General features: G+C 36.7%; 1 protein-coding gene across 1 annotated transcript in view; it reads right to left on the reverse strand.

The window, feature by feature from the left end:
* Positions 1–25,633, reverse strand: part of Zdhhc2 (zinc finger DHHC-type containing 2) — a gene marked incomplete in the record, with an annotated part of 72,670 nt that overhangs the window by 9,091 nt on the left and 37,946 nt on the right. Inside the window, 9 exon segments of the mRNA XM_008844519.3 lie at positions 2,862–2,954; positions 3,164–3,290; positions 5,742–5,874; positions 8,761–8,881; positions 13,886–13,918; positions 14,819–14,888; positions 16,292–16,412; positions 20,261–20,355; positions 22,038–22,064. Coding sequence (XP_008842741.1) covers positions 2,862–2,954; positions 3,164–3,290; positions 5,742–5,874; positions 8,761–8,881; positions 13,886–13,918; positions 14,819–14,888; positions 16,292–16,412; positions 20,261–20,355; positions 22,038–22,064 — 820 coding nt within the window.

A 25,633-nucleotide genomic window follows, 5' to 3' on the forward strand; every position in this document is an offset into this window, starting at 1 on the left:
CTTATTAAAATTTTGAAGGTGGGAAAATATTTTAAAAAGTATGCCCATTCAGGCTTATATTTATTCATATGTAAAATAATATTTTTACTTTAATTCTTATTCCTCAGGAAAGGAATGATAGAACAGGTACAGCATTCTAATTAGCTACTAGTTGAGGGACTCTTAGAGAATTCCATACTCCTAATAGGTTCTAACAATGACAGAGATCCAATCATGTAGCAATATTTATTATACATGTAATATATAAATGAATTGAGCCTTCATACAGAAATTTTATCATTAAATAAGGAAAAATACTACATACATGTCAGATTACAATAAGGTCTATAAAAAGAAAACTGTATAGGAAGCACAAGAGCAGGCTACCCTTTCCAAAGTTTATCAAAGATGGCTTCTCATGCACTGGGCATAGTAACATATGCCTCCAATCCCAGCGCTGGGGAACAGGTAGAGGCAAGAAGGTCAGGAGTTCAAGGCCATCATCAGTGACACAGCAAGTCTGAAGCCACCCTGAGCTACATGAAACCCTGTCTGACTCCCTACTTTCCCCCAAAAGATGGTTCCCCATGGGCAGTCACACCTGAGCAGAAGCAGGAACTCGTAAGTACAAAGGCACTAAATACAGAACATGCTTGGTATATTTAGGAACAGCAAAAAGATCTTGGTGTCTGTGGATTGGAAATTATGAGAAAACAATAAGAAAAGACACTGTAGAGGATTTAGGTCAGCTCGGAAATTGTCATAGACCAGGTAAGCACATTCATTAGCTTTTGCTATGTATAATACTACTGCCGAGCTCTAAGCAAAAGACTAAAAAACTCAAAGACTAACACAATCTGATTTACATACACACACACACACACACACACACACACACTTTTTGTTTTTTGAGACAGGGCTGTGACCTCAGCTGGTCTGGTACTCCCTATGTAGACCAGGCTGGCCTCGATGTGCCTGCCTCAGCCTCCCAAGTGCTGGGATTAAATGTGTGCACCACCATGCCCAGCTGATTTATATTCTTAATGGAGAAAAGACTGAAGTGAAGGCAAAAATGGACCAGTTAGGAACTTATTGAAATTATCTACATGGCAAGGGATGGTGTGATAAGATATTCATTTATAAATAGGACAAATTTAAATAGAGTTTACTTCTGCAGTTCTGGCGATCCATCCCAGGGCCTTGCACACACGTTAGGCATGAAATCAATCGCTATTCCATACCTCCAGCCTTTGATTTTGAGACAGTCTCTCTATGTAGTGGCAAGTTAGTGTTGAACTTGTTTTATAGCTCAAGATGGCCTCTAACCCAGGGCCCTCTTTAGTTGTTCAAATTCAACCTCAACATTTAAACAGAAAAGATGTCTAGAGAGGCTACTCTGCTTAGCTGAGTTCACTTAGCTGAGTAATGGTTCCAGAAGCAAGACTTTTCCTAAACCTTATGGTATCTAGAAAAAGGAGAAGATACTGCCTCTAAAACCTACAGATGGAGTGTTATGCCTGCATGTAGGTAAGTGCACCTGTGTCATGCAATGCCCGCGAGGACAGAAGAGGCTGTCAGATCCCCTGGAACTAGGGTTACGAACAGTTGTTAGCTGCCATGTGGGTGCTGGGATTCAAACCCAGGTCTTCTCCAAGAACAGTCAGTGTTCTTAACCACTGAGCCATCTTTCCAACCCCAAAACCTACAGATTCTTAAGGTACAAAAACCACTGAACAGGGGTCAACAATTTAAACACAAGTTGCTATTAAATTTTGTCCAAAAACATATTCTAAATAATTTATTAAAACTAGGGTTTTTTTTCCATTCAAGTATAAGAAAATCCACTAACATTTAACTGTGTAATTTCCAAAGCAAAACTGATCAACTGTGATCTGAGAAACAGCTCTAATGTTTTTGAATGTCATTGTGAAATGTATCAGAATGGCCTCTTCACCAACTGGAAGAGTTTGGCAAGCACATAGCTCACTCTAAAGATGGTGTGCCAAATAGGTTTTATGTCTTTTAAAACCTCAGTGTGATTTTGGAACAGTTGCCAGGATCACTATCTTGAAAAGAATTTTGGGCTCACTCCAGGCTGAGTCCATAGGAAATAACAAATATGTGCAGGATAAAGGGTTCTGTGTATCTTTAATTACAGCAACAAGAAAGCCCCTAAAATTTAATGAATAATATTATGGCTATGTTTTTGTTACTGATTTTCATTTAATAGTTAGAGATGTCATAAAGATATAAAAATTAGTATTTGAAACCATTGAAAATTCCTATATAGCAATTTGAAAGCCTCAAGTAATTTTGCCTTCTGGTTAGTTGCAAAATCAGAATTAAATTTCAGTTCTTTATGTTGCTATTCTCAAATAGTTGAAGGATTAGAATCAAAGCAAACTAAAAGCTGGAGCAAAAGTCTCTACTAGGTGAATTTTCAAGACCCCTTTCCCTTTGTTTTTTGAAAAACAAAGAGATTCAGATAGGATTTAGAGTTCTTCAAGAGCATGAAGAATACAGTGAACATTATTGCTGGAATCTTCAGATGGATGCCTAGAGGTCCATTTGAGCTCCAAAGGCCCAATTCAAGGAATTATCTCTAACCTTAATAAATATTACCAGAGAGGAAAGACACAGAAAGAGGAGACAGGAATCTTATTTTGATTTCTTTTATTAACAGGATTTTATGAACATAACTTGGATTTACTCTGCATCCCTGCCAAGTCATATTTTCTTTCCTCCCTCACTCTAAGTAGAAAGCAATATAGTAAATTACTCTATATCCTTGAATTTTTTTTCTTTAAAGGGACATAGAGCCAAGAGAGCCAACAGAATACAATACATTACCTGAAAACAAACAGAAAAAGAGGTTGTCTTACTTTTTAGCTGTTGAATTCAGTCCTGCAGGAGTGGGTGGTTGTTCAGCATCCTGGTTAACAAGGCAAGTTGGAAAGGAACAGCCATCACCTAGACTATAATTAAAAATAAGAACAGAATAGGTTATAGGCAACATTTATGGACCAGTGTGTTAACAGATCCTCACACTGAAACAACAGTGAATCACAAAATACTTTAGAAGTTCCTATGCAGAATCACAGACCTACAGAACAAGAGACTTTATACAAACTCTTTTGTTCATTTTCATTTGTTTAAATGAAACATGAAAACTTGCACAACGTACCTTGAAAAAATGGGTAGCAACCAGTACTTCTTCTCATCACCAAAAACTTGCCGCATGTTTTTGCTGAAACCCAAGCTGAATCCATTCTTATCTGTTCCATGTCGAAATACTGGACTTCTGAATGCCTCTAAAGGGATGATGAAGAAATTACATGCATAAAGAACATATCCACTACTGATTCCTAATACTCAAGAGTAACTGAAGTGGGGAAACTCTGACAACCACTGGGCAACCTCCCCAGAGTACCTATATGCCTATCAATAGCCTTGATATAAGGTCATCTCTTCTGTTTTAAAGTATCACTAAGATGCGAGTAGGTCTGTTTAATTCTCAGATAACCCTTTCACTATGATAAGATTACGTGTTCACTGGAGAAAATTAGAAAATTTACTATTATTGTGCATGTGCATTTAGACTGGAGGGATGCATGTGCCATGGTGTGCATGTGGAAGTCAGAGGACAAAGTCATGAAGCTGGTTCTCTCCTTTGACCTGTATGTGGGATGTGAGAATGGAACTCAGGTTGGCAGGCTTTGGGCAAGCACTTTTACTCACTGGGCCACCTTGCAGGCCTACCTTCCAGATCTCTTGAATTGACAAATGGGTGGATGTTGAGTAATATAGAAATATTTAAATCTACATTTTAAACCAAAATGTGAGTATAATGTGCTTTAAACTCCATTTAAATTTCATTGACATTTTTATCTTATCTCATCACAATTTTTTTTTCCAGATGGCCCAAAAATGTACTTGATAGCCAGCTTGCCCAAACCAGGATCCAGTCCAAAAACAGGCACATCTGTTTATGTCCGTTCGGCTTATCAAAGGTGTGGTCCAGAGAGGCACTGGAAGTCTGCCAACATCACATGTAAACAAATGGCAGAAATGGAACTTCAACAAGGCCATCCATGTTCTTCTGGCAGTGCCATGTTTTCTTCTTGAATGATCCTGAAAGGCAAATTCTAAAATTTTATTTTTAGGAGATGAACACACTTTGAAATATAAAGATTTTTGTTCATCATTTTGAAAACAAAATGTAACTAACAAAGTCAGGTACCAAGAAAAATGAGGTATTACAAGATCTTCAGCCTTTGTTGTGCCTGGCTGCACAGCTTTTTATAAAGCCTTTATTTTTTAATTTTCTAGGCTGCATCTTGCTAGGTAGCCCGTGTCTTCTTCAGCCAGCTTGGGGGTTGGTTTGTAGTAATGCTCCCTCACATCGAGGCTGCCTAATCTCCCAGCGTGCAGCACTCCATACTACTCTCTCTTTCACTTCCTTAGGTCAGTCATATCATCACCTTCACCTCTGTATTTGGTCAATCTTTCCTTTTTGCTTTCCAGCAAAGCCGCCTCAAATTCGTTGTTTTTTTTTTATTTATTTATTTTTTTAATTTTGTCTTTTTGAGATGGTGTCCCTGTAGCTCCAGCTGTCCTGGAACTCATTATGTAGACTAGGCTGGCCTTGAACTCACAGAAATTCGCCTGCCTCTGCCTCCCCAGTGCTGGGATTAAAGGCGTGCGCCACCACGCTCAGGTCTCATTGGTATTTTTAAAAAGCAAACACTGGTTTCGTTTACTTTCCATAACTTTTTCTTTCTATTAGCTCCTCTCTTCATTATTTTCTTCCTTCTGCTGACTTTGGGCTTACTCTCCTGTTCTTTTTCTGGCCCATGCTTCATTTTAATTCAGATATTGACAGCTGTACATTTCCCTCTAAGCCCCACTATATCCCTTATGTCTTAGGGTCTTTTTCTTTTGCTGTGATAAAATACTCTGACAAAAGCAACTTAAAGGAGAAAGGGTTCCAGGGCACAGTCCATCATGGCAGGGAAGTCACAGCAGAAGGGGCTTGAAGCAGCTGGTCACAGTATATTCACAGTCAGAAGAGAAGAGTGAATGCATGCTACACATAGTTCCTTTTCTCCAGTTACACAGTCCAGGATCCCAGTCAGGGAATGTGCAGTCCTCCCATCACAGCTAAGGTAATCAAGATAATCTCCCACAGGCATGTCTGCACACTCAGAGGCCCATCTCCCAGCTGATTCCAGTGTCTGCCAGGCTGACAATGAACACTGATCATCATATCTTGTCTGTGTAGCTTTAGAACATGCCATTTTCTGTGTTTAAGATGTTCTGACTCTCTCTATGGGTGACTGCTCAGATTAAGTACTTCTTTGTATGGTGAAATCTTCCCCTTCAAAATGGATTCCCTTCCATCAGCTCTAGTCCTGTTACCTTACTTCAGCAGCCTCTGTGTTTCTTCAAAGTCCTTTGCATTTTACAATTACTTTTAGTGTGGGTACTGCCTGTATGTGCCCCAACAGACTACTTTTCCTTTGCTTACCACTTGGTACACAGAATGCTTTGTACATAATGCATAGTCAATTAATATATGAAAGGAATGTACAGACCTGTATGTGTCTACATAATGTTCTACAAAACATGAGGAAAATAAGGTTTTTTTTTTTTTTTTTTTTTTTTTTTTTTTCTTTTTAGTTGAAATTTAATCATATGGAAACTTTCAGTAAGTAACACTTATGTATTTACAGTTCTGTCCACTACAGTAACTGGATACTCACCTAACGTAGATTTATTTTTGCTGACTAGCCAACAATGATAACCAAACAGAGAAGACAAGCTGACAGAAAACATAGCTGCAGCAAAGAATAAAAACATAATATGGAACTTGGCTTGAGTATCAGGTAGGCCATTCTATAAAGAAAGGAAGAAAATAAAATGTTTTTTCAAAGGAATATTCCCTTACTTTTCTAAGTAAACTAGTAAGATATTTTCTTTAATTTTTTCCTTAAATTTAGAGATGGAAAATGACACAAAGTTTCATGTAAAAATTAAAGAGAAAAAGTAAATATGTATTTCATATTAAATTAAATATATGGTGGTATATGAAAAATATGAATGTTTTAGAAAAGATTAAAATTGGGATATCTATTTTGTTTTGTATAATTAAATCCAAATCCCAGAGAAAACATGGCAGCATAAACTGTAACAGTAGGAAGCAAGATAAAAGAAACTATAAAATGTAGTTTTAAATTACTCCCTGAATACCGTATGACATATCCACTATCATTTAAATGATATCAATTATAATGCCAGAAAATGAAGGATAATTGTCATAATTTAGTTACTATTCTCATTGATGCTTTAGATGACTACAAACAGTAGCATCAACTAAAAAAATACACGAGGTACAATCCATAATAATGCTTTAAGCTTGCTTAATGACAGCATCATAAAAAAGATCAACATGAGTGAATAACACCTGTCTGCATGTTTTAATACACACAGGGCTGAAAATGGCCAGCTCGACAAAACCTGTTTGACCCTCACTGTTCATACGTCCAAGACAGCTGGACTGGTTCTAGAACAAAGGGCTTGAGGCCCGACACTCAGTGAAACACCTGAACTGCCAATGGCAGCCCCTTCTGACAAGGGCACAGCATTTCAGTTCCCTGGAGTGACAAGGAGACAGGATCTCAACTGGCAACTTTTATTTTTTTTTTGACACACAAAAACAACAGTAACGTTTATTAGGAGAGTATACTTAGTGTTGGAAGTTAGAAAAAGGTTAATTAGAACACACCAAATATAAAAGTCTTTAACATATGCAAGAATGTGACACTATAGTCACAAAAATAAAGCTGATAATGGAGAACTTGAGCTCCTTACCACACACACACACACACACACACACACAAAATGGTGTGATTTTATAACTAACCCAAATTAGTGACTTTGTGGAATTAAAACATTGCCCTACTTTTTTTAAAGACATATTTTTATTTATGTGTATGTGTGTATGTGTGAATGTGTGCCATGTATGTTCCCTGCCTATAGAGACCAGAAGAGGGCATCAGATTTCCTGGAGCTAGAGTTCCAGTTCAACTTAGAACAGACATCAACTGGCAACTTTTGACTGTAAGGTTTGCACAGCAGGAACTCCCCTGTTCAGATGCATTTGTGGTTTGGAATGAAAAACGTCCACAGGAATGAGGGGCAGTGAGGTTCTATTCTCCCGACACTCAGTAGGGATCATTCTTCACCCCAAATGAGTCTAGAAGTATCTTCAGATGCTAGAAGCACATGCACCCACCTGTGTCCTCCTGGTCCTAGCAATGTAATCAGCACATAGGAAGCATTCAATAACTCTTTGGTGTTAAATTGGTTCAAGTCTCATATAATGACTCAGCAATTCAGAAAACTCTGCTATTAAAAAAAGATAATATGAGCCGGGTGTGGTGGCAAGGGATAATTTACTTTCTTTTTCTTTGGTCTTTTTGAGACAGGGTCTCTCTGTAGCCCCAGCTGTCCTGAAACTCACTATGTAGACCAGGCTGGCCTTGAACTCACAAAGATCCGCCTGCCTCTGCCTCCCAAGTGCTGGGATTAAAAGCATGCGCCACCATGCCTGGCTGGGATAATTTATTTTTATCATCATTTCATGTTCATAGGGAATGTCTTTGGGTATTTTACATACTCTATTTGTAATTTTATTTGGCTTTGATTTAAAATATATAGTGCATGAGGGCTGGAGAGGTGGCTCAATGCTTAAGAGCACTGGCTGCTCTTGCCAAGGACTCCAGTTTGGTTCTCAGCACCAATATGGTGGCTAAAAACCAGTTCTAGAGGATCCAACACCCTCTTCTGGCCTCTGCAGGCATCATACACATGTGGTGCATTTACATACATGCAGGCAAATACTCATACACATAAAATAAAAATCAATAAAAATTAAATATTTATATTTTGTGCAGAAAAATGAGTTATCGAAAGTATACTCAAGGAATATGTAATAAAAATTCAGGACATTAAAAACAAAATAGTTCAAAAAAAATCTTATATACATGAGGAGAAAACATTTCAATTTTTAAATGCTAAAGAAAAAAAAATGAGTTTATCCAGGCTATTCTTGTTATCTGTAGTAGTTATGTTCCAGAAGGTTGCCTTGAACAGACAGTCTGAGGACTGAATCTCAGGGAAACACAGGGTTGGTTTCCTGCAAGCCTCTTATGCCATCTTCATCTACTGACCAGCTCATAACTTGTCTAAGTTCTCCTTAATTAACATATGGTGTTGACTCATCAATACGGAACTTTTGAACAACAGCACTATCATTCATGCCAGGATGAACTTTATCTACCACGTGTGATTTCTCCATAAGACATATCAATCTCATAGTATGTCTGAAGACTATTTTATGTTGCAAAACCAAAAAAAAAGCACAGAACTACAAAAAAAAAAAAAAAGGAAAAAAACAGACTGGGGAACACACCTGTACAGGATACAAGCTGAGACAAGATCAGCGGCAGATCAATGCCTTGTTACAAGTTAGAATACATACATGCGGTGTGCAGAAATTTTGCTTTTCTGTAGGTGCCTGGGAACAACTATAAAAGCTCTGAGTACACCAACTGGGAGGTTACGAATGAATGTCGAGAAGGTGAATGAACAGATACAGACTGACAGTGAATAATGAGGACTGACTGCACAGAGCAACCCTACAAAGTTGGTATCTGAAATAATTCACTAATGAAAAATCTATTTTCATACTAAAGAAAGGTCACTAAAGCAATGACTTACTGTCCAAAATCTGATAAAATACTGTAAATCTGTGGCCGCAATAAAAAGGCAGTACAGCAGGGAATAAGCCAGGAAGAGGAGGAAGAATTTATAATTTGAAAATCCAACGCAATTGTTCACCCTGCCAACAAAACAAAAATAGTTTCAATGAGTTTTACATCTTCAGCCTAGGAAAAAAGTGTTTAAACACAGCATAGTATTCAGTTTACTCTCATTTTAAATTCATTATTATTTCATTCAGTAGAAGCCATACAATGTTCATACATATGTAAACAACAAAAAGAAATTTCTGTGTTTAGATTTTCAATGCATGATATTTAATATTGTTTTAATCAACCATACTTAATGTAACTATATCTCATAAGCAATTACTTATTTAAATAAATACAATCTAAAGGCAAAGAGATTTTGAGAGACCTAGTGAAGTCAGTCTGATTAAGAGAATTTGCTAAATTCCATCCCTATGCTGTCTCTGGATTCTATTTCCAACTATGGTTAAATAAGCTAAAGCCTTTTAAGTTTTCCCAAATTAGATGAAGGACTTTCACAGACCTCTCCCTGCACGTCATTATGGAGGCACCCAGTCATCAAAGTGGATTATATGGGAGGTTTAAGAAAAGGAGTGGGAGACAGGCAGACAGTTGCTATGCACATTTCACATTAGGTAACCATGTGACTCTAAGGAAGTGAAACAGACTATTAGAACTTCATATTCCTTACCTGAAAATAAGTACTCAAATCATTCTGAAATCCAGCTCTACATTCTATGACTCCAAATATGGAAAAATATGAATCCTCAGTTCCTAATCTAAAATTATTATTTGACAGATAGGGGAGGGCAAATTACAACGATCATATGGATCAACACGAATGTGAATATAATTCATTTCATAGTTATTTTCTCTAATTCTTCTCCTTTTCATAAGGCAAGAACATTACTTAATGACTTTGTATAAATGTCATCAAGCCCGGTTGAACTGGCTGATATAAATGATGTAGTTAACTCATTGTTAGCTTGTATAATATACCTTCTGCATAGAACATCCGCCTACTGTTCCCCTCCTCACACTTCTTTATCCCTACTTCAGAGTCAGTAAAATAATCTGTCTCTATTGACCCTAGTAACATATGAAATGTTTTCCTTCTTTTTAAATTTTATTTATTATTTTATGTGTATGAGTATATTGCCTGCATGTAAGTGCACCTGTATTGTGCAGTGCCCTTGGAGGTCAGAAGAGGGCATTGGATCCCGTGGAATTGAGGTTACAGACGGTTGTTAGCCACCATATGGGTGCTGGGAGCCCAGGTCCTCTGTGAGAGCAGTCAGTACTCTTAACCGCTGAAACATCTCTCCAGCCCCTATTTTCCTTTCTTGATTTTAACAATAAAACTGTTTCCATTTTCTAACTTACAAAACACAAGGTAAAGAAAACAACAGTTTATTAGTAATTTTTGAACTGAAGGACGTTCTTCATGGGAAAGCAATTCATAAATGAAAAATTACAGATGCACATTATATGCTAACAGTATCTTCAGCTCTATAGTTTTCAGTGGGAATGCAGACTGATTGCTGACATTACTTTTTATGACACTGGAATGAAATAATGGCAAAAAATAATATTGGAACAGTTCTGTGTAAGCTTTCTCTACATGTACTCTTTCTCAAAAGGACATGCGATATTGCCTTTGCTACTAGTGTTGGTTTCAAGAGGATAGATAGAGTGGCTGGTGGTGGTGCATGCCTTTAATCCCAGTACTCAGGAGGCAGAGGCAGGGGGATCTCTGTGAGTTCAAGGCCAGCCTGGTCTACATATTGAGTTCCAGGCCAGATGTGACTACAGGGAGACTCTCTCAAAAAGACCAAAAAAAAAGGGGGGGGGAGTGAGAAAGATAGAGAGAGAGACGGAGAGACAGAGAAAGAGAATAGAGTGGGTAAATAATGGTGGGATGCTGCAAGAATTTAGGCAATGTGGGTGTAAAGAATGGTGCTTACCCAGGCTGGAGAGATGGCTCCGCTATTAAGAGCACTGGCTGTTCTTGCAGAGGATTGGGATTCCATTCCCAACATCCACATGGAGGCTAACAACCATCCTAACTCCAGTTCCAGGGAATCTGACACCCTCTTCTGACCTCTGCAGGCATTACACTACATGAGTGCACTTACATGCATGCAGGCAATACATTCATACACACATTTAAAAAAAGGCGCTTATGAACTGGGAGAATTTCTAGGACAAGCTGCCTCTCTATAGTGATGTAGGAAGGAATTTAAATGATGAAGAATGTTTTTATAGAAAGAAAATGATTTTGATCAGGTTTTCTAACAAACTGATTTATTTTAACTCTTATTTAAGATCACTAGGGCAATTTCCCAAGTAGGAACCAGGAAACACAGAAAGTCAATGAATCAAGACCAAGTATTTCGGATATATGGAAGGCTTGACATGTATGTTTAGAAAGGGAACAGGATAACAGCATTTAACATGAATTATATGTTAATGAACAGACATCTTTTGGTTAGATATTTTAACTGCCTACTGTAGATTCAGTTTCACATCTAGAAAAGGAATGACTGTCTCTGCAGAAACCACACATTCTATGTTACGTTGTTTTAGTTCAGCATAAAACACAGTGTGGACTCTGTTTCACAGCAATTGCTTTCAGAATCTAAACAGGAAAGAGAGTGTAATATATTGGAAAGAAGGTAGTCTTTCAAATCCCAAAAAACAAAAAACAACCCCCCCCAAACAAGCAAACAAAAAATCAACTGCTTTTGCAAAGGACCCTGGATATGGCAGCTATCTGTAACTCCAGTTCTAGGGGATACAACACCCTCCTCTGGCCTCCACTGGCATTGTATGCATGTGATGCACGTATATACATGCAAGCAAAATACTCATACACATAAAATAAACATAAATTAAAATGAGACAAATCATTTACACTTTCTATATAATGACTTTCTGTCATTGGTATAAGGATAACAGATTTTTTATAAGGTATTTAAAATAACTTGGGCACTCAATAAACTGAATCTAAATTATTTACTTTTATGTAAGTTACCTAACTTAGGCAAGCATACCAAAGTATTATAAATACATTTACTTAAAATTTTATTCTAAAAGGAAAACACCTCTTGAATAGAAAAATCCACTAAAATAAACACTATAGAAATTCCCTTTTATTTAAAATAACAAGTGTGAGATTGGTCTCCTGAATTCTGGTGGATAAGTTCAAGGGCCCAAGCAAATATGCAAATTGCAGGGAGGTGCGGATGTACAGAGAAGCACTATTTATCTAACATTTCAAATGCTCAGAGTTGACATGAGTTTTGGACTCTAAAGTCCAAAACCATACAGAAAATCTGTGTAAAAAGTTCACTATGTAGTTTGGCAATATCCAAAAAGTCCTTTAATAAACTATATTCACATAATAGCTGTAATTTTTGCCTTGTTTTAATTTTTGAATCAGGGTCTCACTATGTAGATCTGTCTGCCTTTGAACTTACTATATAGACTAGGCACTCTGGTTCTCTATGAGAAGGGAAGAGGTAGAAAAAAGGAAAAGAAGACATGTTCACTGACTTTATATGTTTTATAAATTTTACAAATTTTAATTTTATGTGGATGATTGTTTTGCCTGCATATATGTAAGTGCACCTGTGTTGTGCAATGCCTGTGGAAACCAGAAGAGGACATCCATCAGAGTTCTCTGGAACTGGAATTGCAGATGTTTGCTAGCGGCCAGTGGAAGCTGGGAACTGAACCTGGGTCCTCTGTAGGAGCAACCAGTGTTCTTAACTGCTGATCTCTCCAGCCCTACAGTACATACTCAACCACTAAGCCATCTTTCTGGCCCTATATTATATACTCTAAGCTGTCTCTCTGGCCCTACAGTATACACTCTCAACCAGAGCCATCCCTCCAGCCCTACAGTACACACTCTCAAGCACTGAGCCATCTCTTCAGCCTACAGTATACACTCTGAACTACTGAGCCATCTCTCCAGCCTACAGTATACATTCTCAACCACTGAGCCATCTCTCCAGCTCTACAGTACACATTCTCAACCACTGAGCCGTCTCTCCAGTTCCACTGCTTTTACTTTTGAACTTTAGAGTCACACTATACATAACCTATACCTTCTTGGGGAGGAGGTACTGGGGATTAAACAGAGCTCAACACATATTAGGCATGTGCTCCACTACTGAGATCTATCCCTAGGACTATAAATTTTTTTAATTCTTAATTTTTTGTGTGCTGCTAGGAGAGGAGTTGAGCCCAATGCCTCATGCACACTAGGTAAGCACTCTACTACTAAGATAGACACCCAGCTCTTTAATCTAAACATTAAAAAAATAGCTACTCCAAGGAGCTGGTGCCAGCTGCATATGAGAGCCCGGGCACCAGCTCCTTCACATAGTGATAAGGCTACTGATCTCTGCAGGGAGTGCCCAGAACTGAGATGGCGGTGGGAACAGAAGTGACGGTATGGGAGACAAAAGAGCAGGATGAAGGCAGTTCAATAGACTTCTTTCACATTGCCTCTAAAGGGAGCCTATTGTGTAAAAATTACAGTCTTGGGGCTGGAGAGATGGCTCAGCAGTTAAGAGCACTAACTGCTCTTGCAGAAGACCCGTGTTTGATTCCCAGCACCCACATGGCAGCTATGAACCATCCTTAACTCCAGTTCCAGGGGAATCCGAAGCCCTCTTCTGACTTCTGCGGCATTGCATGACACGGGTGCACTCACATACATGTAGGCAATATACTCATACACAAAAATAATAAATAAAATATTTTTTAAATTATGGTCTTATATTCTCTTTGACTTGTTTAATAGGCTCTGTCAAAATTTGAAAGGTTACCAAATTATCCTTAAGGTTTCTTATTCAGCCAAATTAATGCCGATTTAGAAAGACTGCTCTACCAGTAAGGCATTATTTTCTCTTCTTGTATGTTTATGCACACAGCACTGGGATGGCAAATGTTATGATATGCACTGACCTTCGGATGAATCTTGATTGTCTCTACCTCCATTTTTTATTATCACAATTTATAAGAAGTGGCATTTATCTGAAATTGATAACTGATAGAAACATATTTCAATATGGATTCATACGCACCATGGGCAGTGATGATCCATCTTCAAAACACACCTAAAACACCCATGAAAAATGAAACACAATATCTCATGAAGTTCAATCAACTCAGTTATAGAAAGAAAATACAAAATCTTATTTTTAATACTTGTGTCATGTAAACTACTACAAAATTACTTATGTAAAACTGAGTAACAGCAGACATTATCATCTGAAATACTGCAGTTGCTTCCAGTTATGACAGAATAATAAAACTTCAAATTAAAATGTACATTCTTTTTTGGGGGGCGGGTCTTTTTGAGACAGGGTCTCCCTGTAGCTCCAGCTGTCCTGGAACTCACTATGTAGACCAGGCTGGCCTTGAACTCACAGAGATCCGCCTGCCTCTGTCTCCCGAGTGCTGGGATTAAAGGCATGGACCACCATGCCTGGCTAAAATGTACATTCTTTAAGATGCAAATCAATTTTTCTAAAGAGAGTGTAATATATTAACACACATTAAAAGTGTGTTAATATACCTTGCATTAAAAAGTGCAAAACTCTAATAGACTTACATGAAGTCTGTATAAAATTTACTCTTTAATATCACTGTATAAGACAAATCTAATGTTCATGTTATATATTAAATATATGGTAATATATGAGTACATAAAGTCAATTGAGTTGTCTTTATAAAAATGGAGAACACTCACAGAACTGTCATCTGCTAACTTAAACTACCCAAGTAGAAATTTCTTAAACTCCTGCACTTTGTGTCACCATGAATCTGGGGGAAGGGGTAATTAATTGTGGCCATAAGCTACATTGCTATTAATGCAAGTAATAATTCCACTTATGTTTCCAAGTAGTTATCTGAAGCATGAATAAGGAAAATGATAATAATCTGGAAAACAGTAAAATGATACTAAACAAAAGACCACCAGTTGGTAGATATTTGAGAAGCAAAGGTTTCCTTACTTGTCACAGACGGAGCAGTGATGGCAGCGGTCCGGTTTTATAAGTTGGCATCTGTCACAATATCGGATTGCTAGGAACAAAAAGTTCCACTTAGTCTTAAACTTAACATGTAATTGAAAATATAACTAAATGGCTTTTTATTATTTCTCCAAATTTAAATTACAAAAAGCATACTGAATTTAACTTTGCTGAAAACAAGATATTCAACCCTGTTTAAACACAGAGAATGAGAACACTTGTCTAGAGACAGATTTCTCTGGAGAGGTTTCCTGAGAACAGAAGACTCTTTGTGGAAATCTCTGCAAGGCATTCTCAGTTATAGCAAGTCTCACAAAGGTAAGCTATGTTTATTTCTCCTGAAGTAGACAGAAAGTTTTCCTCAACTAAAATCAGTTTATTTCCGGTGCATAACTAGGTGAAGATATACCATAGAGACACATTCTAGAAAGGTGTAAGCAAACTCAGTTGCTTCAACTGGAAAAGACATCACATCTCTGCTGATCGTGATGAAAGATTAGGAATGCTACCAATAGAGAATTTTAGTTCTTGCAAATGAAAGTATTGTTTTTTCTTCAATACTACAGACAGTAAAGACCATCTGGAAGACTGGTTTAGAGATGTTACTTTACTACACAAACCTCTAACAGGATCCACCAACAAATGGTAAAAACAAACAGGATAAAAACGGTATGATATTTATATTCAATTATGGTTCTAAAGTTAGCTTAAAGCAAATATAAATTATATAACAATATTAATGAGGCATTTCACATTATTTTTTCATGCTAGATCTTTGAAAGCATTTGTGTACCATATATTTAAAGATATCTCAACTTGACCACAGCCAAATGAGCTAATGAATTACAATGTGCAGGCAGAGGTTTAAAGCCACAAAAACTGTCTGGGTAAGTCTTGGTGACAAGCATCAATAATTCATGTGTGTTGGCTTTTAAAACAATGGCTTAATTAGATGTTAAATTACCTTAAATAAGCCAAGTAAGCATTCTGTTATTTAGCTTATTTGTATAATAGTTTCCATTTCAAAGATAGATTCCAATATCTAAATTATGTTTTACATAATTTACATAATCAGTGCTTAAAACTTAGGAAAATACTTGCAATGTTATTAGCTTGATAGTTATTGCAGATATTGCTCCCTTACATGAAAAATAGGAGAATCTATAGTTAAAAATTTGGAAATGAATCTTCTACAGATCCCAACTAAGGAAGTTCTTCCATCATCACCAAGTCACGACAAAGTAGGAGGAATAGCACTAGAGTCAGTTCTGAGAGTTCCGTGCCATGGTGTGACTCATGTTTCCCTTGTTTTATGGAATTGCACAGGAAAGATTTAATAGCAACCCAAGAAACAGCACAGCACTTTCAATTGAGTGACAGCTCATGAATATGAACACGCTTTCTGAGAGTCACGACAACACATTGTTTGGATGCTGTTCCATTATCAACGCTTACCTCCAGACATGGTCCTGGTATAGATGGGGAGGTCTCTGGCAGCTCGCCTAAGAACTTCCTGGTGGGCTTCTCCTCTTGGCTCTCTCTCCAACAATTCTTTCTCTGCATAAGAGAGATGGAACTGAGGAATAAATTTAAATTTTAATCAGTATTTTCAAAGGAATGATAGCCTATCAGTCTGCTTTGTTATACCCAAAGATACTTATAAAATATTAGTGGTAGATGGTATATCCTGAGAGGTTAGTAGAGTTTCAGATCTGGCCATGTCTTTTAACCTCAGATAAAATTTTATGATTCTTGAAAAAGCATAAAATCAAAATAATTGTACCTACTTCTTCATGTGTTTTTAAAACCTAAAAGGAACAGAATATATAAAACTGCTTATAATCTGTACAGTTTTGTCCAAATATTAATTATATAATGGATAAAATGGCCCAGTAAAGCATACCGCTGAATAGATGAATTTTTCATTTGGAAACCATTAGAAACAAAAGCATGACCCTTTGGTTTACCTACTCACAAGATTTCAGGTCAATTAATATAAAAGAAAATAAATTTTCTCCAAGTACAACATTCACATGTTATGAACTATTCTAAATAAGTACACCAAATTTATTAGCAGATGCTAGTAGATATGTTATGACATTCTCTAGGTTAACTAATCCTCTTATTATAAGTTCACAGTCTTGCATACCTATTAGCTACTGTGATGGTTACTTTTAATAGTCAGCTTGACACAACCTGGGATCACTTGGGAAGAGAGTCTCAATGAGGACTGTCTAGGTCAGGTTGGTTTGTGAGGCATGACTGTCTTGACTGATGTGGGGAGACTCAGCCTGAAAGTGAGAGGCACCCTTCCCCAACTGGGGTCCTAGAATAGAAAAGCGAGCTGAGCACTAAGCACGTGTGTGCTCATCTCTTCTTCTGACTGTGGCTGTGATGTGACCAGCTATTTTACATTCCTGCTGCCTTTACTTCCCTGCCACAATGGAATATGACCTGGAATGATGAGCTAAAACCTTTTTGTCATAGGTTGGGTTTTGTCCGTATTTTATTAAAAACAGAAATTAAACTAGGTTAATTAACTCCCTAACTTTCAGATTACTGTTCAAACAGTCCTTTTCAAAGGAACATGAATAAGTGAGGACCAAATTCAGAAGGCTGAGTGTACTCTTTCTATCAGCTGTTCTTTAGGATTTGGCTACCTTAAACTTCCAGCCAAAGCAAGTGAAGTATTTTTATGGCTATCTTGATTGCTAGAATATTTTGTAAACAAGGATGGGAGACTGTGAGCAGCTGTGTGGGAAAGACTGGGAAATGGCCCTGCAACCTGATCCCAGGAACCAATGTAAAAATGAGTAACCACATTTTAATGCTTGGAGAACTGTCTCCCAGTAGGTTGATGGATCAGTAGGATTCAGTTCATTATTTTCAAAGCTGCTTTGAGAGAGAACTTGAATAACAAGCTAATGTTACAAACATGTTGCCACTCTTCAGATTCCAAAAGAATTTAAAAACCAAGAATGAAGAATCCAGATTATTGGGGCTGGAGAGATTGCTCAGTGGCTAAGAGCACTGGCTGCTCTTGCAGAGGACCTGGGTTCAATTCCCAGCACCCACATGGTGGCTAACAACTGTCTATAATTCCAGTTCCAGGGGAATCTGACACTCTCTCTGACCTCTGCAGGCACTGCAAAATGCAGGTGCACTTACGTACATTCAGGAAATATACTCATATGCATAAAGTAAAATAAAAAATAAAGTTTAAAAAATTTTTTAAAAGAATCCAGACTATTTATTGATCTGGCATACATAATCATAAAGGTTCAAGAATTCAACCAATAATTCAATTTCTTTCTCACTTAAAAATGCTAGCTTGGGCATCACGTACCTATAACTAACACTACTTTAAAATTCAAAACTAAAATTGCCATTAACTGTTCCAAAAGAAATAAGAAACACTGACAAACATGTAGTGATAGTTTTAGTGGAACAAAATGTCTTGTCTGGAAACATTTGGTATAATGGACATAATACTAAATGATGCGTCAATGCTGCAATAGTCAATAAACGGCAGGGTCAATGGGAGACTGTGTCCATCATCTTCCTCTGACTAGAAGGCTCTTCACTCTGTGGGTGGTGCCTTCACTACATTTTGCTGGTTTCTGCCTAAATGTCTCCTCAAACAACTTCTTTGAGTACCTTATTTGGTGGGTGCACTAACAGTCCTGTCATTTGGTATGTACTCCCTCAAGCCCACATGGGCTTTCCTTCTGCTACAGATCATGATTTGAAATCATTTTAGTTATTGTGCCTCACCTATCTCTTCCATAAGAATTTAACTCCATAGGGTTAGGGATGGATCCTGGTATGTAGTAAACACTCCATTATAACTATGTGAAGGACACAGGAGCAAATCCCGGTAGCCCCAGATAAAACCATTGCACGTCAAGGAAAAAGTTATATTCTGGTCCCAAACTTCCCTTCTCAAAACTATGATTCCCATTATTGGCTGGACATATGCATATCCCATCCCCACACTGTGTGTGTGTGTGTGTGTGTGTGTGTGTGTGTGTGTGTGTTTGAAGCACATGCACGTGACTAAGCAGGTGCATGCACCCATGTGTCCCCTTGGAGGTCAGAGGGGATGTCGGGTGTTTTCTTCTATCCCTCCCCACCTTATTTCCTTGAGACAGGGTCTCTTACTGATTCTGAGTGATAAAAGTCAGCATTTTCCTTCAAACTTACCCTAAAGCCAAATTACAAGTGTGAAAGAGTATGAGAAAGAAGAGAATAATGTAAGAGAAGGAAAAAAGACATAGAAAGGGGAAAAGATGTGGAGGATCAAGGACAAAAGACAATCTTTAAAGTAAGATAGTTCATATATACCATTAATTCTGTGCAAGGATCTGTGGTTTGGTTTTTAATACCCTTTTCAAGGTCAAATAGCATATTTACTGGCCTTTTTGACACAACATCATTTATCAAACTCATTAGGAAACAATCTAAAGCAATATCTCTTTTTAAAAATCTTGGCCTACTAAAAATATGTTGTTATTATGGGTAGCAAAGTCTATTTAAATTCAATAAGCATGTACTGGAGTAAATGCCAAGAATCTAAAAATGTGTAAGATGCTGTTCCTTGCTCCAAGAACATTCAACCAAATTAGAGACCCAGAAACAGACAGAATGTTATATTTGAAATTGAATACTATCCTCTACTTAAAACCTCTGTAGCAGAGGTTGCCAAGTGTCGCCTAGTAACCACCCTTCCCTTTCTCTATAGTGCTGCATGACTATTGAGAATAATGATGCCATTCCAACCTTCCGTGTGTGTAGATGTGGTCACATAATGAAGTTATCTAAATGCAAGTGAAAATGGCATCAGCAACTTACAGAAAATATCACTAAAGGGAAAAGCCTTTATGTCTCCTCTTTCTACTTTCTCTGGCCTGCTGGCTGTAATATATTCATGATGTCTGGAATTAAAGCTGCTATCTTCAGCGAAGAAGTGACCCTAGGAATCAAGGCACCCATGACAGAAGGAGCCTGGATATGTGGAGGCTGTGAACTAGTTATAGAGTTCTTGAATATTGATATGATGAAATAAGCCATTTGTTGTTCTTTCTGTTGACTGAGAGCCAACCAGTATGACTTTACTGTATAATTTGTGTGGAACTATACCAGCTCTGTCTATCTGTCTATCTATCATCTATCTATCATTGATCCATCTTGATACCCGACTCTAAAGTACAAAAAGAATATATAGCAGATTTGATAGAATAACTCTAGTTGATACAAAAGTATTTAGTGAAATTTAAGTGTTTAACATATACAGAATTTTTAGACTCAAAACATCACTATACTCAATAAGTTTGCAACAACTAATGAAAAGAAGCAAATTCACTCTTCAGAAATCAGTATTACTGTTTTTTATCTTTAGGATACTTTGCTAATGTTTTAACTTACTTCTTTTGAAGGATTCATGGGCAATGTAAAAATAGTTTTCCAGTATGACCAGACAAACATTGCAAAAAGAAGATGATAAGCCATCAGGCACACAACTAAAATGAGAGAAACATAAGCATCATTGTAATATGCAAATATACTCAAATCATGACTTTCACAAAATATTCACATTCATAATTATAATTATAAAAATTTATATCATATTAGAATAAGTACAACTCATTACACATAAACCTAAACTCAAGAGGATATTTTTTTCATCTTCAAGTGTATAATTAGATCTAAATGCATGAATAAGACAGGTGTGGTGGCACATGCCTTTAATCCCGGCACTCGGGAGGCAGAGGCAGGCAGATAGATCTCTGTGAGATCAAGGCCAGCCTGGTCTACACAGTGAGTTTCAGGCTAGCTGAGGCTACAGGGAGATCCTATCTCAGAAAACCAAAATCAAACAAACAAATAAACAAAAATCTCAAAAAAATCTAAATGCATGAATAAAATCCTCCCATCAATAGACAGATCCATTTGTTTGTAAAATGGTTAATAGAGACCTTTCCCAAACTATGAAAATAAGGCAGTTATAAAAATAAACACAGCATTAGTCAAATGTTCAAACTTTTAGGTCTTATGAACTCTGCTTTACTGATAGGCAGCAAAAGGAGTTCCCATCTGAGAAGCTGTTTGCTTGTTTGCTTAGCTCTAGTTGACACCCTGTCTCTCTTTGTTATAATGACAACATGTAAACAAGGACCATCTGGACCAAGAGATTTCCTCCCTTGGGAGCTCCAAAGCCTGATTTATCATACAGGACAATTGTTAAGAAAAGCATCCTGGAGGTTGGAGAGATGGCTCAGCAGTTAAGAGCACTGCTGCTCTTGAAAATGACCTGGGTTCTGTTCCCAGCATCCACTTGGCAGCTAATAACTACCTGTAACTCCAAAGGATCCAACACCCTCTTAAGGTCTCTGTGGGCATTGTATGAATGGATACCCTAATACATATGCATGGAAAGCACTTGTACACATAAAAAAGTATCCTGAATATTTTTCCAAGATAATATAAGCACACTTTGTATGTTGTTTTAAAGGCTTTAATTTGTGTATTACACAAATTAAAAGCAATTTTATATACATTAATAATAATTTGGTCTGAATAATATATTAGCACACAATTTAATTCTGAAAGAAATAGTTGAATAAAATGTTACAATTTGGAATATGACATGTTTGAGGGCTGGGGATGTAGCTCAGTGGTAGAGTGTCTGCCTACCACATACCAGGCCCAAGGTTCAATCCCCAGTACCACAAAACTAAATAAATACAATATGACATGTTTGATAATTTAAATTTTCAATAGCAATTTTAATTCTTCTAAACAATGATGATATTTATATTTGTAGAATCATTAAAATTTGAACTATCCAATAAGGAACCTGAATTAGAAAGAGATGATAAAGTCAATAGCAGTTGTTATAACTTATACAGATAGCTCTGCTATGGGAAGTATTCCAAGTCAGTACAGGAAATTGTTGGTATTTCTATACCCTAGAGCTACAAAGATCTTTAACATAATTATGGTCATTACAGAAAAAAGTTCTTTGCTAAGAGTCCAACAGAATTTAGTTTGAGGATTTTGAGAAATAAGATGCCCTTAATTCTTATCTTATTTCCATACAATCAAGAAGTAGTTTCTTAATCCCAATCAAATATAATTGATACAATTTGCTTTTTTAAACTGTTCTTAAGATGTTGTAGCCAAAACAATAATGATCTTTTACCTTGTTCCCCAATGTTTTCCATGGACACTAGAAATATAAAAAGAAAAAAGACAGGTCATAGGTTATATGAAGCTTATGGTAAGCAGAGGGTCCTGAAGACATAAATTAATAACTTGGCATTCCTTTAACCAACATTCTTTAAATATCTGCTTAGCTTTACACAGAGGAGGGGAGAACACTGTGGAGAGAGGGTAGGGGAGCCCAGCAGCCCTAGGTAGCAATGCTTCCTAGGTGTACCTGACACCACAAAGCAGCACTTCTCAAGTGTGAGCTTGGGGGCCTCTGTAGATTGGCTTATTGGTTTTCTTCAACTACAGAGTTCCGATAAAAGCAGTGTTCTCCAGGCCATTACATTTCCTGAGACATGTAATGCTCTTTATGAATTGCAACCATTTAGTTAGTTCTCCACAAGAACAAAATGCACTTCATATTCTAATAGCAAAAGTTCTCATGCCCATGGCTCTATCTAATTGCTCTACCCTACACTGAGGGACCCAGACAAGGCACAGGGAACCCCATCCCTCAGGGTCAGCTATAAACCTATGAAGGTATCAGCTGGGTGAAGACAGGCACTAGAACATCTGAAACAGGCTGGGACAAGAAGCGATATTTAGTAACCTGCATAATTTCTTTACCATTTGTGGTGTATATTAATTTTCTATCCAAGTAATCTTACTGTGCTAGTAAAATAAATAAAAAAACTCCAAAACTTTTGGCGTTTTGGCCTATCTCAGTTTTACTACGGGAAAGTTGGCTTTTGTCTATGCATCTCTTTTGCTAGTCAGCTTTGTAAAGGGGTACAGGATTCCAGTCCTTACTTTGGAATGCAATGTCACTGCCTTAAGACACACTGCAGTGGCAGGGTAACATAAGAGATTTTTAGAACTACCTGATCCAACCAACCTCTTTCCCAAGTATTTTTAGAGCCATCCAGAGCCCACAGCTTTGGAAAGCAGCATCTCTGGTGTTGGATTGCTCTAAGAATAAGAAAGTTCATATATATAGCATATTGCAATTTGTTTCTGTGTGGCTTTTAACTGTGGCATCTAAGTTTCCAATAAGTAGCAGTAAATAAAATCCAAATAAAAGCACTTCACATATTTAAAGTTATTGTGCCCCTTTAAACATTCCCTCCTAGCTCAAACACTGTATCATTTCCAGACCTATCACCTATTTTAGAGATTTAATGAGGAAATGAACTCTAACTACCTTCTGATTTACAAGCAAACTTGTAGTATAAAGCCATTTGTAAATCAAAGATGTGATACCTGTCTGGTCCATCCTGAATGGTAAGTGTTGTTCATAAAGCTTCTTAGTCTCCACCTGCCTTTATTTCCCAAGTGCCATGATTAACACTCTCTGGAGGAGTTTATTTCACAGCCCAAGAAAGACTTAAGGACAGCTTGTTCTCTGTATCTGAACATAACCACCACACCTATGCATTTTTCTCTAAGCCCTGACTTCTCTGTCATCAGAAGTGCTCTGAAACTGACTACAACTCTTCCACGGATCAAAACTTTCTTTCACAGAGTTAATCTAAGAAAATGGAAAAGTAATTTGACTCCATTTGTGCATCTAAATCTGAATGACCCTTAATGACCATTCCAGAGGTGCTGGGGCTTTAAAGAAAATGTATTTGCTAATCCATGACTGCAGCTGTTATAATTAAAAGAGTAAAACAAAATACTTTTGTATTTTTGTACCTATTTTTCAGGAAAATAGGTACAGCTAATGTGAGCTGATAGTCTTTTTGCCTTGAAACACTACTCCATCAAATGGATAATTTAGTATTATCTAATTATGTGATTAAACTCACAGACAAAATTTCACATACATTTTTTAAAAAGCTATATTTGCTCTTCATGCCCTATTTTTCCCTAAAATGTACTTCAAAATCTAGCAATGCTCTTTAAACAAATTATATAGTCATATTAACAGTAAATTGTTCTGATAACATATACAAAAGAGATATAACAGTTCCCAAAGGCTGTGTTCAATTACACTAAGATTTTAAGCCTATTAAATATCCTATAGACATGTCTTTTTTATTTTAGTCAACACCATAGGCCACCACCATCATGGCAAAGGTCATTGTTTTAAAGCTGGGTGTGATGGTGAACACCTGTAAACTCAGTACTAGGGAGGCAGAGGCATTAGGATAGAGAGCTGGAGACTAGACTGGGCAGCAGAACAAGACCCTGTCTGAACTCCGTCCCCACCACCCAAACACACACAAAAGATTCTGGAAGTAGCTCACTGATAGAACACCTGCCTAGCACATATAAGGTCCTGGTTCAATCCCAAGCACTAAAACAAACAAAAAATGTTGTTTAATATTAATTTCTTTTATTACTGGTGAGGTTTAGTATTTTTAAAATGTAAACATTGGCTTTTCCTATCTGTTCTGGGTGAATGATGACTTTCTAATTGACCTATTTGCCTTTTAACAATTGAGAACCTTTTATATGCTCTCAATAGTACTCCCATACCCACTTTATAGATTATAAACAAAATTTCATACATAATCATTTTCAAATGTAATAAATGTTAGCAATATTTTATGACATCAGTGATTAAATAATAATATAAAAACTTACAAAATAATTTATAAACAGAAAAACTATATACTAGGTTTTATTTTATGACAGTCAGGAAGTGAATGTCATCTTGGCCATGTCTACCTAATTGTTACATCAGGGCTTCACCTTGACAACTTCAGTTTAATGACAATTATCAAGTTTTAAAATTTCCTTTCTAACTGTGTCAGAATATGTGAAACATGATGTTGCCTCCAAATACAGATATTTTTATCATAAGTGGCTGTTTAAGAAAAGGTTGCTGTTTAGTGTCACGTTTTTAAAAATTATTTATTTAGTAACCACGTAATTAGAAGAAGCATTTCATTACAACAGCATTGACATATTCAATAACAATTTCCAGAGCTAAGATGCATCTCTTTCAAAATTGGCTGTAAATTTTTAGGTTTACAGTTGAATACAGTTATATAATATTATGCTCAGTATAAACCATATAAGACATAAAATTAAATGAGGTTTTAACCTCTAAAAAAGATCTCCATTTCATTATTAAAATATAGAGTTTCATACAGAAAAATTCATTTTTAATGCAATTGACACTAAGATGTTTGCACATGCGTGTCTGATCTCTATATATCTGATTATTGCTAGCACAGTCAGTTACTTTCTGAGCTCTTTGCTATCTGAACATGGATATAAAGTCATCAGGTAGATTTCAATGGTAATGTTTTTCACATCTATTAATTATTAAGGAGCAAATTTTTATGCTTTGAAAAATTATTTTTAAAAGTTTTTTAAAATTTAATAACCACATGATTAGAAGAAGCATTTCATTACAGCTTTGACATATTCAGTAACACATTCCAGAGCAAGAATACATCTCTTTCAAAAGTGGCTGTAAATTTTTAAGTTCATAGCTGAATTAACACAGTTATACAATATTGAACTCAGTATAAGCACTGTAAGACATAAAATAGAATGCGTTTTTTAACCTTTAAAAAAGATCTCCATTTCATTTTAAAATATATTGTTCCTTGCAGAAACACTCATTGTTTTTGC

This window comes from Nannospalax galili, unplaced genomic scaffold, assembly GCF_000622305.1.
Source record: "Nannospalax galili isolate Female #2095 unplaced genomic scaffold, S.galili_v1.0 scaffold242, whole genome shotgun sequence".
NCBI classification, from domain to species: domain Eukaryota; kingdom Metazoa; phylum Chordata; class Mammalia; order Rodentia; family Spalacidae; genus Nannospalax; species Nannospalax galili.